The 16,954-nt window shown below is 43.5% G+C and overlaps 1 protein-coding gene across 1 annotated transcript in view; it reads right to left on the reverse strand.

Moving 5' to 3' along the window:
* Positions 1-16,954, reverse strand: part of DGKK (diacylglycerol kinase kappa) — a 147,638-nt gene that overhangs the window by 4,556 nt on the left and 126,128 nt on the right. Inside the window, exons 16-27 of the mRNA XM_032475258.1 lie at positions 16,361-16,465; positions 15,807-15,903; positions 14,128-14,235; positions 11,822-11,918; positions 11,438-11,545; positions 10,446-10,559; positions 9,369-9,503; positions 7,991-8,151; positions 7,254-7,395; positions 6,176-6,262; positions 2,455-2,565; positions 109-232 (exon numbers count right to left, since the gene is read on the reverse strand). Coding sequence (XP_032331149.1) covers positions 109-232; positions 2,455-2,565; positions 6,176-6,262; positions 7,254-7,395; positions 7,991-8,151; positions 9,369-9,503; positions 10,446-10,559; positions 11,438-11,545; positions 11,822-11,918; positions 14,128-14,235; positions 15,807-15,903; positions 16,361-16,465 — 1,389 coding nt within the window. The remainder of the gene's footprint in view (positions 1-108; positions 233-2,454; positions 2,566-6,175; positions 6,263-7,253; positions 7,396-7,990; positions 8,152-9,368; positions 9,504-10,445; positions 10,560-11,437; positions 11,546-11,821; positions 11,919-14,127; positions 14,236-15,806; positions 15,904-16,360; positions 16,466-16,954) is intronic.

Raw genomic sequence — 16,954 nt, forward strand, 5'->3', positions numbered from 1 at the left:
ATCACCATCATATCTATGAACATTTCTAATGGGAGCTTCTGGTCTTTGGGAGGTACCCAGGCTGCTGGGGAAGTCTTCATGACCTCTATGCCTGTGGGGGAAACTTACCAATAAAACCCTGGATGCCTTGGCCGGATTTAGGCTTCTCTTCCTCTTCTGGCTTCTTCTTCCCCAATTTGGGGAACTTAACTTTCAGTCTGAGGCTTCTACTGTCAGAGTCTAAAGATTTTTCCTGGCAAATCACAGCAAGAGGAAGGTCAAAATGTTAGCTGCCTAATATTCAGAAGCAATTCCTAGAGGCCTGGCAAGGTGGGGAACAAGGATGGCTGCAGGAAGCAGGCAGATCTACTATCTATCCAGGTGTGAAAGACAACCCTGATCCCTAGTTCTATGCCATAGAAGGCATCCGATCTTTACCAAGATCCTACCCTGTGCTGGGTGCTTTGCTAGATGCTTTTAATAAATGCTCACAACCTGGCAAGGTGCTATTATCATACCCGATGAGGAAGCAGAGGCTCAGAGAGGTAAAATATTTCACCTGAGGTCATGTAGCTAGGGATTGGAAGGGTGAGATTTTGAGGGCCACTTCGATGAGTTAGGAAAAAGCAGCCCTTCCTTCAGCAATATGGTTTGGTAAGCCCCAGCTCACTCCCTTGGCCAAATACAGGGAAGCATCTGCCTCCCAGGCCACCTGCTTCCCTGTCTGGAATGCAAAGAGGGTTCTCTGCACATGACTCTTAATGATGAATGCAGGTTCTCTGCCATACAGATCGTGTAGGCTCCCTAATTCCAGCTCAGCTTCCTAATCCTTCCTAAGTGTTGCCTGTTTTACTACTGCTCTCGGGAAAACATAATTCTAAGATTAACTTTGTTGCCAGAAAGTTCATCCAAACACATGCTGAGAAATCTTGGGGTTTTCTTTTCTTGAAGATTAGTTATACCTATGATCTTCTCCTTTAGGAGAGTGTAAACCTGTCCTCCTCTTCCTGCTGAATCCCACTTACCCTCTCTCCTCTAGGTTATGTACACTGACCGTCAGGATTGCCTTTCAGAAGAAAGCTAAAGGAAGGACACAGGACCTTCCCTTTCGGCCCAAGCCTTGGAAAGCCCAATGAATAACTGACTCTTCTCCTGATTTTCCCCAACAAAGTGGAGCTGAATCTTCTGTGGCCTTAAGGTGAGCAAGTTTGGTGTCAGATGAATGAGCAACATCTTCCTGTCTTCCTGTCGATCCTCACTTTAGATCCTTAATTCCTTTAGAGCCTCACTTCTTAATCTTTATGGAAATACTGAAGTCCAGGAAAGAGATTACGCCCAGGCCAGGCAGACTCACATACTGAGACTTCAGGGCATGGACTGTTTTCTCTCATTTCTCTCAAAATCCAGTCCATTTGCCTAGGTCAGGAGCTTGGTGCAGGATAGCTGAACTGAGTAATAATAGAATGGGGGATTCTACAAGAATTTGCTTCCTTTTCTGCATAACCACATGTTTTCCTTCCCCAGAGGGCTATTGATCAAGAGCAGCAAAGGCATATGAGAAAGTTATTAAATCCTTTAGGACCTGAATTTGTTAATGGCTTTTTCTCTTAAATGGGAGCATAATTGCTGCACTAGTCCAAACATGCCTATATGGCTTGCTCACATGCATAGAACTGGTGTATGGAGCCAGAAAACAGGTATAGTGAGTAGGAGAACCAGAGATTCCTACAGGATGAAATGAACAGTTAGTTCCATGGTGGAGCCATTTAAAGAAAACCTCTGTGAGATCATTAAGGGAGACATTTACCTATTGATAGGTGGATATCTTTGGATCATTTTATTTATGAAGTCATCTCAGGGAAGCACTTCGAATTGTCAAAAAATGACAACATCCTCATAGCTATATTGTAGCCACTGCTGCCATGCTTAATTTTCTTTTAAGCCACACACCTGCTAGGGGAAGGGACTGAGAAAGCCTGCTTTCCTCCCAGAGTAAGAGGGACAGGAAGCAGCCGGGAGAGGTGACATTTGGAAGATTTAACCACCAGTATGGCCTGGGCACTAACCATTTACAACAGATGTTGGCTGTAAACAACTGGTATGGACCATAATAGTAGGTACCAGATGCAATTCAGTCCTGGCAGCAGACACTGAGCAAGGGAGGGGAATGGTAGCCAGGAGAACAGCACAGAAAAAGACCAATCTTGCTCATTCTTTCCTTGTCTTCTGCCACAGAGTGTTTTTTCTTTCTGGTTCTTTCCCCCATGGTCATCTAGTTTTTCAGTGTGCTTTCTGCCTTGTCCTGTCAACCTCTGGTGAAGAGATGGGAGGAGGAGGCTCCATTAAGCTCAAGCTGAAAGCCACTTCTGGATTCCCTCTGCTACATCAGTCACTGTGTCCTGGCCCACACTGGAAGGCAAGACCCCAAGGAAGAATCCCTTTTCCCCTTTATTTCCCAATCCACAGGTGACATACCTCGGGAATAAGGACTGAATTCATCCAGTCAATCTCGGATAGCTTTTCAAACTCCTTATTAATGGCATCCAGGGAAGTTTGCAGTATGGTCTCATCCTCAGCACTTCTTAGCTGGTGAAGACAGGAAAAAGAGTGAGTGTCCAACACCTAGCACCTTGCCTTCATAGACTCTTGCCTTCTCCCCAACTCCTAGTCCCTGCTAGTGGCCATGAGACCACAGGGTGCCAACTTGTGTCTCCTTTGGCCCAAGGGGTCCCTGGAAAGTACAGCCAGATCTTTACTTTCTCAATAGGGAGATCCAGGAAACACCCAGATAGGGATGCTTTTCTTGGAGCTGGGCATGCTCACAGTTTGGTAAGCAGAGAGGCCTTTGACCAGTGTCAATGAATGCTGAGTTGTACCCCTACAGCTTAGGGTGTAGGACAGGGTCCTATCCTTGACTCTCAAGTTCCTGGAGGTCTCTTAGCATCCCCCTAATAACAGCTACCAGTTTGGGAGCACATATTATATGCCAGACACTGTGGATACATGATTTCATTCTGTCTTCCCAATAACTCGATAACACCTTGCAAAGTACTACTCTTCTCACTTTATAGGTGAGAAAGCAGACTCAAAGAAGTTTAGTGCTCAAGATCACATGGCTAGACAGAAACCCAGATCTACTTAATGCTATAGCCTGCCATCTAATACCACACCATCCCAGAAAGGATATATGGGGTGGCCAGATGCTGGGGCGGATCTTTGTTATGCAGTCACCATAATTTAAAGACTGCTTTGTGAAGGAAGGAGAGAGTTAGAGAGAGATTGGCTAAGATTTTCCCTTCCTGGCAAAGTGGGTCTGCCTCACCAGGCTGTGCTTTTAGCCGCTAGCTATTCACTCTTAGTAATGAAGAAATGAGTTCCAGATGGCTTGTCCCACAGGTTCAAAAAACAAAGCTTAAGCATCCCCTATTAACCCCGGGCACCCACAGGATTAACTCTGGACGGTCTATGGGAGATTTAAAAATAGATTCTTCTGGGACCATCTCCAACTCAGAACCAACTTCTAGACCAACAACATAGGTGAGATAGCTTATGTTCTATTAAATAGTGAGCTGAGAGAACAGATGCATGCTGATATCATCAGCCCTGACGTGCTTTGCAGCCCACCTAACTTGGCTTCCACTCTCCTCCCTGGCATGAACTCTACTTTCAATCTGGTACTTATGTGGCTTCTTGCTGTGCATGGGCCAGCCTTATGTGAAACCTTGCCAACTGCCACAAATGGGTGGCAGGTGAGTGAGTGGGGGATGGGATTGGAAGTTATGACCAAGCAGCATGGGAGATGAGTGAGAAACAAGTCATGCTGACAGATCATCTCTTGCTTTTGCTTTATGACTAATGATTTAGGGCAGTCCAGAGTATCCCAGATGCACAGTACATGTGTGTGCACATGGTGGTGGGATGGGGAACAGTGGTGTCAGGTAGAAATGGCCATCACTTCAAGATAAGGGGGAGAGGGGCAGGGAGGCCATAGGGGCATACTTACCAGCAATGCTCAAGAGGGATTTGGTAGTGAAACCCAAAGCCACAGAGAAGAGGAATTGGGGGCCTTAGAAAATGATTCCTAATCATAACAGGAGAGGAATAAAGTGGCTTCCTAGTGACTTCCTATTTGGCATCTAGGGACTCAGGCTCCAAAAAATAGTATGCTGGGTGGGCTTGAGTCTTATGCTCTATTCTCCTGTCCTTCTGGCTCCAATAGAGACCTTGTCCAGGACTCTTCTCTGAGATAAATGTGCAGACTGACTCAGAGGTCTCTGTTGCTCATTTCCTGGTTCCTGTCCTAACACATCACTAAGCGTGTTTGCCAAAATAAGGGAGGTAGGAGTTACTGGGTGGGATTTTCATCAGAAGGCTATATCCCTCTCTCAACACTGAACTCCTTACTGTCTTCCTTCTTCAAGGGGAAGGATAATAACATTCAAATGAAAGAAGCCTTATGTCCATGCCACCTCTATGCTATGACCTTGGAGACACATGGTCATTCTTAGTTAGCTGCCATTTGCACCCAGGTTTCATTGGGATGTGTGTAGGTGTGTGTGGGTCCTTACCAGGTCCTATATTAAGTGTGGTATGTGCTCAATTTGGGTTGTTAGCTGGTACAAACCCATTTTCATGAGCCCATGAGTCTGAAGAAAGCCAGAGTGGCAATGAGAGGCCAAGCTCCCATAATTCCTGCTGCCCAAATTGGCAAGGCTATTGAATTCTGCCTATATATAGATGGTACTTCTATTGCTGTCACCGAAGACTGAAAGACTCTAGCTTGGGGCTCAGATGCTGGGATAGCCTGGCCTGATTGCTTGAGCCACTCTGCCACCTGTGCAGTGCGCCAATTAGATGTGCAAATGGAAAAGGAGAAGTGGATGTACTTCTTACAAAATCAACTCAGAAGCCCCTCTTCAAATAAACTTTAATTAGATGAGAGGCAGTAACAACACCTTCCTCAGGGCCTTAGCAGTGAACTTCAAAGTGGGGTGGTCATGATCAGTTGGCTCATTAGAGCACAGTCACCAAGTGTGCCTATGGGCTCTGCATTATGAGAAACACGCAACTCTTCTTGTAGCTCTAAAACTGAGTCTCAGTCCATTTTCTCTATACACTGAAAAAATATCTACCATCTATCAAGCTGCTAGGCAGAGCTAGGCACTCAACAATACAGTAGTTTGCTCACAACAACAACCTGGAGAGGCAGAGATTACAATTCCTGTTTCGTAGATAAGAAACTGAGACCCAGAGAAGTGAAGTTACTTCACATAGCTACTGCTATGCATTCATTTGTGTCCCCTCCAAAAAGATATCTTGAACTCCTAACCCCTTAGTACCTTCGAATGTGACCTTATATTGAAATAGGGTCATTGCCGATGTAATTAGTTATTAAGATGAAGTCACTGGCCTGGTCTGGACCCTGGAGTAGGATAGGCCCTGATCCAGTATGACTGGTGACCTTTAAGAAGATGGCCATGTGAAGACAGAGACAGGGAGAGCACCATGTGAATGTGGAGGATTAGAGTAATGCATGTACAAGCCAAGGAACACACCATAGATCGCCAGCAAGTCACTGGAAGCTAGAAAGAAGCAAGGAAGGATTTTCCCTACAGGTTTCAGAGGGAACATGGCCCTACTGACATCTTGATTTCAGTCTTCTAAGCCTACAGACCTGTGAGACAATCCATTTCTGTTGTTCTAAGTCACCCAGGTATTAGCGCTCTGCTACAACAGCCTTAGGAAATTAGCTAGAGGCAGATTTGGGATTTGAACCCAGAGACCCCACAGCTTTCCCCACTATTCCATATTGTCTGCCCACATGGTGAAAGAGATAGGTGGAAACTTGGGAGATGCAGAGCAGCTCCAAAGGGCTCACCCTTTTCTCCTGAAGCTGTATTAGGTATGGCGAGAACACCCTGCTTCTATTCGGCCTGATCTAGACCCAGGAGACATTTGCCAAAGGAAAGTGAGAGACTTTGCTTCAAGGATATGGTAGTCTCTGTGGATTAGCATAACCTATGAGGTGACAGAGTCAATGACAACCCTGGGTGAGGATGACACAGCAGGAACTGCCATGTAAACACCTGGCCAAAATGCTCCTACCTGTCTCCCAATACCCTAGAACCAAGCACAGACCGTGACCATCTTCAGATGTTATACTTTGCCCTCCCTTTTTCCAACCCCCTCCACTCACCAAGTTTTCATCCAGGAAAGCTTTGGTGTCATCGTAGAGCCCTTTAAGACTAAATGTAACATCTACTGCGTCATTTCTGCTTAGAGTCTGAGAGGAGAAGAAAGGAAGAGAAAGGAAGGGAAAGGACAAAGACAGAGGAGTTGTTGGTTAGTCAGCATGCAGCTGGCTTCTCTGTGGCAAGGTAGGAGCAGGCTAGTAGGATGTGGCTGCAGGTGAAAAAGTAACACTCAAAATATAGCACAACTAGTAGTACGACATGGGCATCAAGCAGTCAGAATGGATGCCAGCTGTCAACTTCTGGTAGAGCTGCATTGGTGTGTCCTGTCTCATGGCATAGCACAAGATGGCATTTGGCACCATTGATTGAGTATTGCGGGTATAAGGAAATAGGAGATATGCAAACCAGAGAGTAAGTTTGAGGCCACTGGTTGCCACTAGGCTAAAGCCACCTTTCCCATGGTAGGTGGAGTTAGGCCTAACCATCTCTCTTCATGAAACTCCAGGCCTCCTGCAACTAAGATCTGGCCCCAAATAAATAGGTAACCAACATTTCAGGAGGCCCTAACCCTGAATGTGGCCCTTTTGTATCATTTGCCTTGCATTAAAGTTACTTTTTAAAAGCATCACTTAAATTGTCTGCCAGGGGGTTAAAGTCATGAGATGGTACATTTTACATCAAGTATCCTAATCAGGACCTTTCCCTCGAGAGGGAAACCAAGGCAGCCTGGAGCTCAGATTTCAATGACAAATGTCATCTTAACAGGTTATACAGTGATCCACCTGGGATGAGGAAAGGCCAAAGTCAAGTTTCTCTCCATTCATAGACTATTTCTCCCCTGAGGCCAGTGTGGTAGAAAGCTCTCAGGCTGGTGAGATGTGCTATGGAATTCTTCCAGTTGCCACTCTGGACCTGTAACAAGTCAAGGAATACCTAACCTTCCCCTCTACTCTATCCATCAGTTTCCTGCCATACCATTTGCCCACTTTCTCCACCCAGTCTCCGACCCCACTCCCTTCCCTTCTGTCCCCTTTCCTATCTAGTTTGACTCCTTTCTTCATCTGCCGCTTCCCCACTTACCTCAATGGGACTGCAGAAAGCTGCACCTGCCTCATTGCTACTGTCTTGGTTGTAAAATGTATTGTTCAGGATGTTAGCACTGGCATTCACAGAATCCATGAGGACAGACACATGCTGGTGGACCTTGCTCAGGTCAGTAAGTCTGTAATAAAGCAGGGCCAGATAAATGAGTCTAGAGTTCTGAAGGACTTCTGGCCTCAGATGATGGTGAGGGTTGGGATTAAGGGTAAAAAGGAAAGCCCTGGGTACCCCAATTGTATTCTTTACTCCCTCCTCTTTTTTCTACTCATTTCAAGGTAGCCACTGATGCCAGAAGATGTTCATCCTCTTCTCTGGGCATTCACTTTTTCCACCCTTGTCTCACCTGAATTAGATACTGGGTGCTTTAGGAGAGTGGGAGGCCAGAATAGAGGCAGGTGGCTGACTCCAGGGACTCTAAGGCCCTCCTGATGTTTAAGGACAAGGATAAGCATGTTTAATCCTGTTGGCTCTGGGGCAGCAGGAGGGGTTCAAAATTCATCTTTGGGCCTAATGGGGGAGGTCCAAGCTGGCTTACTGCTGACCACAAAGACGATTTCCTGCCTGGATTGTCAGGGTCCCTGTCATCTTCAGAGCTCTGGGCAAGACTCCTTCCTGAGGCCAGGCTCTGCCGTACCCAATAGACACAAGTTGGCTTCTTCTGACTATCCCCTCTTGGGTTGGCATTCCAAGCCCTGCATCTGGGTCAGTCCACTTACCTGCTGATGAGGCTTTCTGCAAGCTGAACTAAGTGCTGCATCTGGGCATACTCCTCATCAGAGAGGCTTTCTTGAGATTCCTGGGAGTCCAGCTGCGGTTGAGAGGCAGCTTGGATTTCAGCATGCTTGCACTCCCACATTTTCATGGAGTTCTCAAAATCCTGGAGATGGAGACAGTGGCAGAGCCTAATGATCACTGTAGCTAAGAGGGCATGTGACAGATCTGTCTGTGAGTCTGATATTTGCTGGTACAGTGGGTAAAGGGGAAAGAGGGCCCCATCCATTCCTCCATACACCCATCTCCACACCTATCCACCTAGCCAACATTTAATTCAATGTCTCTTTCATGCTAAGCACTTTCAGTTTTTGTTGCCATTGTTGCTGTTACTCTGCTAAGTCTTGGGACAATATACTGGAATCAGATAGATGTCTGCCTTCCAGAAGCTGCTATATGAAGTATATAAAACTGTATGATCCTATGTGACCCTATCATATGATCTGATATGAAGATCGGTAAGACAGTGGAGTGCCTTTCATGGTCCCTTCTTTGCCAATAGGCAATATGTTCTGATGGATTTTAGAGCCAGACATATCTAGTTTAATTTTGAATTGTGCTTCTGTGATTTACTAGTTGTGTGACCTTTAGCAAGGTATTTAACCTCTCTGGTCCTCGTTTTCCTCACCTGTAAAATGGGAATAAGTATATCTACCTCATAGGATTATTGAAGAGGACCTACTTGAGAGAAGGCATGTAAAATGCCCAATGCAAAGTAGGCAGTTTATAAGCTAGACATCCCCTCCCTCCTCTATTGCTGTTTCTATGAACCATCCATGGGTCAGAGGGGAAGAATGTCTCCAAGCATTGAGCATCTGATCAATAATGGTTCCTTTTTAGCTTTAGGTAGTTTAGTTGAAGTGGGTGACATTTGTGAATGCAGTATTTTAAGAAGTCTTAGAGGAACCTAAAGGTCATATTCAATAAAGAATCTCTTGTGGAGGGAGCAGATTACTCCATAACCACCTGAGGCCTTTAGCCCTCTGTGCAGTGGAGGGAGGAGGACAACTCTGTCCGAATCCACAGGAGGGGAGTTCCTTGTCTCAAGCTCTAAGACAGTGGTTTGCAAATATCAATATATATCAGAACATCTCAGGGAGCGTGTCTGCAAATGCAAGTTCCCAGGAACTACCCATCCCCATTCTGATTCAGTGGGTTTGTGTGGGGCCTAGGAATGTGCATTCTAACAAGCATCCAAGGTGACTCTAAGTGTCATGCAGACCTCTCTTTGAGGAATTCTGCTTGACTAGAAGTATTCAGTCCCACAGTGATAGCTGTAGATGAGACAATGTAGGAGCCCAAGAGGAGCCTTCCCCTTCTTACCCGATCTCTTGTTAGCATCTGGGCGGCATTCTTGTATCTAATCTTGATAAGGCCTGGCCTCTGAACCCAGGCCTCCCCATCCACCTGCACTGGGATACCTTCTTCACCATCGATGGTTATCATCACTTCACGGCACTGCCAGAGAAGAGGAGAAGGGAGAATGGGGAAGTGGTGAGGGGAATGAAATAACCACTATAGCCCAATCTGATAAACTCATTGCCTAAATGTATATCTGAACAGGACTGGTGAAAATATGAATCAGATTATCCCAGGGAGGAAACATGCTTCCTATGGGCTTTTTGCTCCTTCTACCCCTACTACCTGTTTCCAATCTCAGCCAGCACCTGGCTGCCTACCAGATAACCTGCTACTGCCACCCTGCCACTCTTAGCTGCTGCTTCCCCATGGTTGTAGCCACAGAACTCAAACCCTGTTATTTTGTTTTATTTTATTTTATTGGATTTTTAATTTCACTTACTGTATTTTTCAGTCCTAGAATTTCTTTTTGGTTCATTTAAAATAGTTTAGTATCTAGTTTTATATTGAAATTTTATATATCTATTGAATTTTTAATAATAAAATTCATATTCAAATTTTCAATATTCTATTTTTTATCTCCCTGAACATAAAGTAACAATTATTTGAATTCTCATTTTATAATTCTAATATCTGGCCTTTGTGAATATATTTTATTTCTATTTCATCTGCTGATTCTTTTTTTTTTGTCCTTTCTTTTTAAAAAATTTTTATTGAGGTAGTCAGTTTACAATGTTGTGTCAATTTCTGGTGTATAGCACAATGCTTCAGTCATGCATGAATATACATATATTCATTTTCATTTTCTTTTTCACCATGAGCTACTACAAGATGTTGAATATGTTTCCCTGTGCTATACAGTATAAACTTGTTTATCTATTTTATATATACCAGTCAGTATCTGCAAATCTCAAACTCCCAGTTTATCCCTTTCCACCCCCTCCCCCCGGCAACTACAAGTCGGTATTCTATGGCTGTGAGTCTGTTTCTGTTTTATATATAAGTTAAACCCTTTCTGGTGCCCACCCACCCTATGCCTACCTGGGCGATGCGATGATGATGGAGGTTGATGATCCGGGACATTGCCATCTGTACGGAACCAAAGATTGCCACTACCTCCAGTTTCCCATCATCCATTGCAGGAGCCTCATATTCCTGAGGAGGAAGAACTGTGTCACACATCTCACCCTGGAGAAACTACACCTTGTCGATCACAAGCAGGTATGCTTTGAAAGCTCCTGGTGAGAATGTTTCTAGTTCATGGAGAGTAGAGAAACTACATATTAAAAGAGGAAAGAGGGCCCCATCTATTTGTCCATATACCCATCTCCATACCTATCCACCTAGCCAACATTTTATTCAACGTTTCTTTCATACTAAGCACTTTCAGTTTTGGTTGTGATTGTTGCTGTTACTATGCTAAGTCATGGGACAACATACTGGAATCAGAAAGATGTCTGCCTTCCCGAAAAGCTCTTACATAAAGTATATATACTATATAATACTATGTGATCATACTATATGATCCTATATGAAGATCAGGAAGCCGATCTTGGATAAGGGCACTGAGATCAAAACTCAATTCCTTTTGAGATCACAGCTCTTAGCTGGTTCCCTCGCTGTCCAGCATAGCATCATAAATCCCCCAAGGTCTGTCTCATTGGCCCCATGGCCTTCTTAGGTGAGCTCAGAGGAAAGGAGCCATGGCCAATTCCCCAAAAAACTTTATTGACAGACCTCCTTGGAGAAAAGAACATAGCCTGGGTAACCTTTCAAGGATCTATCAGGACAGAGGAGTAGAAAATTCAAAGTCCAGGCAACACCTAAGAATTGACCTGATCCTGGAGTTTTTGGTTGATTCTTGTGCTCTGGGGTGGTAACTGCCTTAAAAAAAAGAAAAGACTGATCAGACAGCTGCTGCTAATGACAGTGCCCAGCCCACCTCCTCTTTCCCCCTACAGTTCAGCTCTCCTTTCTGATAGACTTAGAGGGGTCAAGCCTTTCTCCCTCCCTGTTTCTAGTTCCATACTCACTGTGGTTGCCGTGCTGCTTCCCCAAAAGTTGACGCCTCCAGCATAGCTGGTAATGTTGAGCACTACAATGCCTTGCAGGTTTGGCAAGGAGATGGCTTCTCCGTCACACTGAAAGGAAAGAGTAGCCCGTATTGTCTGGCTTTTCAGATACCAATGGGAAGGAACATGTATAGAGATGGGGGAAGGGCTCTATCTCCTCTTCTTGCTATCATTTTTTTATCCATAAAGTAGAAATCTATCTTCCTGCCCTCCTCCCATGAGCTGTGCGTGAGGATCAGAGTTAAAGCTTGGGAAGTACTAAGGCTATAGAGGAAAGTTGATTCCCGAGGTCATGATAGTTCCTTTTTTTCATGCCCAGGAAGGATCACCCTCTTTTCCACTAACCTCCAGGTGGACTCGTTCTTCCAGTTTCCTGTAAGAGCGCTGGAAAAGTTCCTTGCTTCCCAGAAGGCCATACCACATCTTGTTTTTAAGGCGGCTACTATAGGGAGATAAGGGTAGAGAAAGGTAGTCAGAGGGTAAGCAATATAAAGATAAATGGATGAAGAAAAGTAAGAGGAGACACCATCTTATTTCTTAAGTGCCTTCTCATAGAGAGGAGTCATGTTGAATGGTAACTGAACACAAGAGGGAATGCTAGGATAGTATAACTGATAACCTCATGCAAACACCTGCTGCAGTGGGTTTCTGGGTCCCCTTGAGCCCTCAGCATCTTGTTGATTTGTCACTTTTACTTGCTGCTGATATTGGTTCCGACTTGGAAGACACAGGCTATATTTAGAAAGTAAGGCTCATAAAAAGCTATGAGCATAACTGGCTGGTACACACCAGGTACCCCAGCAAGTGTCACTCTGGGAGCTCAAGACTTCAGTGGCTTGGAATCAATTTCATTTGAAACATGGGAGTCTTAGACAGTGATTTCTTTGAAGTATAACTTTTCTGGCAGAATAGAGGGATTTCCCAAGATCAAACACTTCATTCAGTGATATAGAGTAGAGTGAAGCTTACTAGGCAGACTATAAAGGAGGAGCCAGTGGAGAGAATATGGGACAGACAAGGATATCAGGAGACTTATGGTGGAGGTGGGAAGGCCAGGGTCCTGCTGACTGTAGAGTCTCTGATGAAAACAAGCAGGGTACTTACAATCACTGGAAAGGCTGGATAGAGTTTACTATGAGCTTTTAAAGTAGAGCCACAGAAATGAGCCACCACAGGGCATGAATTTTGAATGTAAGAAGGCTAGCACAAAATTATTTGGACTCTGCTTTAAACCATAAGTTCTTGGGCATTTTAGTTTCCTTAACTATAAAAATAGGAGTTTAGTTATATGGAAATGCAAAATACCTAGAACAACCAAGACAATTTTGAAAAAAGAACAGAGTTGACAAAGCCAGCATTCGATTCCAGGTAGTCTAGCTCTTGAGTTGGAGGCTGGGTATAGCTCAGTGGTAGAGTGCATGGTTAGCATGCACAAGGTCCTGGGTTCAATCCCCAGTACCTCAATTAAAAAAAAACTTACTATAAAGCTACAGTTATCAAGACAGTGAGGTACTTGCATAGTAGACCAATGGAACAGAAGTGAGAGTGTAGAAAAACCCTTATATTTATGGCCAACTGGTTTTCAACAAAGGTGCCAACACAATTCATTGTGGGAAGGGATAGTTTTTTTAAAAATGGTGCTGTGGTAATTGGATGTCCATGTGCAAAAAGATGAACTTAGACTCTTACCTCAGACTATACACAAAGATTAAGTCAAAGCAGACCACAGACTTAAATGTAAGAGCAAAAACAAAAACAAAAATTTTGGAAGAAAGCATAGGAGCAAATTTTTAAGATCTTGGGTTAGGCAAAGATTTCTTAGATATGGCATCAAAAGCCTGGTCTGTAAAAAGAAATGATCAATTGGAACTCATCAAAATTCAAAACTTTTGTATTTCAAAAGATACTATTTTAAAAAAATGAGAAGACAAGTGACAACAACAAAAAATGATAAGCAACTGGGAAACAATGTTTGTAAAAAAAAACATATCTGATAAAGTACTGCTTCCTCAACCCAGGCCTGCTCTGAGAAAGAAGTTCTAGTGACAGGTGGTAGGGGTGGTGGTGTTGGGTAAAGGGCGTGCTCCTTTTTACTTGTAGTCTCAATTTCCGACAAGAACTCTGAGGCTGCCTTAGCGTATGTCTCTAATGCAAAAATATCGGAAGGTGCCAAGTAGGCCAACACTGGATGGGGTAAAATCAGTAGGTCCAGGGGAACCAGGTTAGGAACACTAAGAACCAATAGGGTGATCTTTGATAGTTTGCAGTCTTGCCTAGCAAAAACAGACCTGAAACCACTATTAGGACCCCATCAAGTTGTCAGCAACAGAACAAAGATAGCCCATTTGCTGAATCGAGTCAGTGCAATCTGTTTTCAGTAACAGTAACATAGCTGGGTTTACACAGCAGTCCACAGGTCAAGACTATGTATGAAGGCAGCTCCAAGTTCAAGATGCCAATGCTGAGTCCTCACATATCCGGCCAACATTTGGGGCAAGTTATCCCACTAGGCTAACCTTGTAATCCATGAGTTTTTACTTCCAAAGGACAAACCTCTTTCTGATGCTGGTCTGCGAGGTAGGGGATGTAGGAATACATGTGTGTATGTGATTTGGGGTTGGCATGTAGGGAGGGGAGTTTCTTTTCCTTACTTGTATTGTCCTGGGTGCTCATCTCTTCTGGTGTTGAATTCCAGAGAAATTTTAGCATCTAGTCCAATTCCAAAATAGTTGTTCATGACACACTTTTCTTTGAAGCGTCTGAAATTAACCAAAGGGAAGAAGGGAATAGACATTGGTGCAGGAAATAAGTGCTTTTATCATTGAGCGGCAGACTTTATCTGCATGATGGAAAACCACTGAGGGGAGGCCTCCTGTACATTGGGAACAAGGCTTAATGTTCTTGAGAGGCACATGTAGATGTCTGATTGTGTTAACAACTAGCTTGTTAGCTGTAAGAGAGGACACCCAGCCAGTTGGGAGGATTCAATGGGATTGGGACTCATAATAAAGAAGTCATCTTTGTAGGCTGTCCTGTATGAATGGCCAATATTTTCCCTACACATAGTAAAGGGAAGTAAGAGTCATGAACTTATTCCCATAAAATACTTTTAAAATCTCGGCTAAAAAATATATGATGAGATTAAAGTCTGCAGTACTGTTCTCAGAGGTGTCTGAACTCCTTTGTAGCACTTTCACATCAAAGGGCAAAGTGACTACACATTTGAGGGAAAGAAAACTGATAAAAGAGGGTATATATATACATATACACACATACATATATACATACATACATACATACATACATACATACATACATACACAACAACAAAAAATATCCAAGCAGTTTTTTGATTCTTCCGCATCCATCCACTAAAATCAGTGGTGTACTGGAGCTACTTCAGGCCATCTTATAAACTGATATGCCTATTACTTTCCAACTTTGCATTCGATCACAGTATATCAGTAGCTTGAAATAGGCCATGATGTGAGGGTTTACACCAGGAATAAATCAGGCCCCGCCTGACTGCCCTGAGAGCTGGTTGTTTAACATTTTCCAGCACACCATTGATCAAAACTCATTAGGTAGGTCCATTGAGGCCTCAGACATGAGCTTAAGCCAATGGTAAGGTAGAGGGAAATGGGAATTGGATATAGGAGCTTCAGAAACTTAAATAATTGTTAGCTGTGCCTTTCCTTTGAGAAACTGAAAATAGGTACACTTTAACTACTTAATCATAGGGTTTTTCATTCATGACTAAACTGACCTTACATCTCTTACGTGAGATTTGCCTCCCTTGACCACAGACCAGAAATTGAGGTTCCTATAACTGATATAACTGATCTTCTTAATAGAACTCAAAATGAGTGGATGTGATGAACCGTGGCTACTGGGAAAATTCTAAAGAGACAGGGCTACTGAGACGGATGTCTTTAGATTTGCTACCTAGTCCCCTAAATGCCTACTTTTTTCTTAGCAACTCCAATCATTTACTGTTAAAGACAACAGTGAAAAACAGGTCCTTAGAGATGAAATGAAATTATGTTTATAATAATAATAACAATAATAAGCAACAACCTAACTTTGAGTGCCAAACACTGCCCAATGCAAGTACTTTGAGTATATAAACTCAAAAAATACAGGAAACCTATGTGGCAAGTTCTACAATTATCTCTATTTTATACGTGAGGAAACGGAAGCTTGGTTCAATTATTTGCAGAGTCATGCAACTAGAAAGTAGAGTCAGCATTTGACTCTGTGTATCCTTAGATTATTCTCTTAACCAGAGAAAGGACAAAGCCACAACAAGGTGATAGGCCTAGATACTTACATAGTTTCAGGTGTAAAATATAAGTGCTCCAAATTGAGGTTATCTAGATCTTCACTTTTGAGAGAAGATATAGAAGACAAAGTACCAAGACGAGAACCTGGACACAAAAGACATCATCTTGGTATGAGATATAAACAAGAAAGCCCTTCCCCTGACTTGTATTATACCCTACTTTCTCTGTTGGAGCAGACTCAACAAGCTCAATGACTTTCTCCTAAATAATATTCAGGGTTTTCATTCCAAAGAGGGATCATCTTGGATGGACAGGGACTTCCACTGAGAGAATAGTAAGACTAGGATGCTTGCTTGCTGGCAGTGGAACAGCTTTAAATTTGGGGTTTCAACAGGCCAGCCTTTTCAAAGTATCTAACGGGGTCATTACTTCTGGACATAGGCATGGGATCTTATAGTGTGAGGTTTCTGGAGAAGATGGATGGATATCTACTGCAGAGTAGGATTATGGCTAAAGGGAGACGCATGAAAACACAGCTTTATTCTCTGGGAACTGGAAGACAGAGATGAAGCTTAGAATAAAAGAAGAGAAAGATCCTTACGGTGTCTTGGGCTCATCTGGGTAACATCTTCTGAGTCATCTTCCAGGAAGAAAGTTGAACTAAAGTTCTTGACTGATATTGTCTGTCGGCTTTGCTCATCAAGAACTATAAAGAAAAAGTGGAAGGAAGGAAGGAGGGAAGGGAGAAAGGAAGGACAGAAGGAAGGAAGGAGGAAGGGAGGGAGGAAAGAAGGAAGAAAGGGAAGGAAAGGAGGGAGGGAGGATTGGTCACATTTCTTGAGCATCTCTTTTGTTTAGTTTATACCAGTCAGTGTGTGGGGAGACAACAGAGACTCCCATTTGATCATCACCTCTCCTCCATGATGCTGTTTGTGGTTTCACCTTTCTCACAGTATTAGCCCCATGTCTCTTTATATCCATGCCTGAGCTTTCTCTGTTTTGCTTGTTGCTCTTTTTCTATCACCCAGTAAATGTGGTTATGAGTAGAAGCTCGGGGCCAGGGGAAGGGGGAACAGGGTGGGAAACCCTCTGCTCCTCTACCTCCATTCTCACCTCTTTTGTTAATTTATTTACTCATGTGACTTTTCTTCTTTTTTGGGGAGGTAATTAGGTTTTTAAAAATTTTGTTTTTATT

The sequence above is a fragment of the Camelus ferus genome, chromosome X (assembly GCF_009834535.1).
Source record: "Camelus ferus isolate YT-003-E chromosome X, BCGSAC_Cfer_1.0, whole genome shotgun sequence".
Classification (NCBI taxonomy): domain Eukaryota; kingdom Metazoa; phylum Chordata; class Mammalia; order Artiodactyla; family Camelidae; genus Camelus; species Camelus ferus.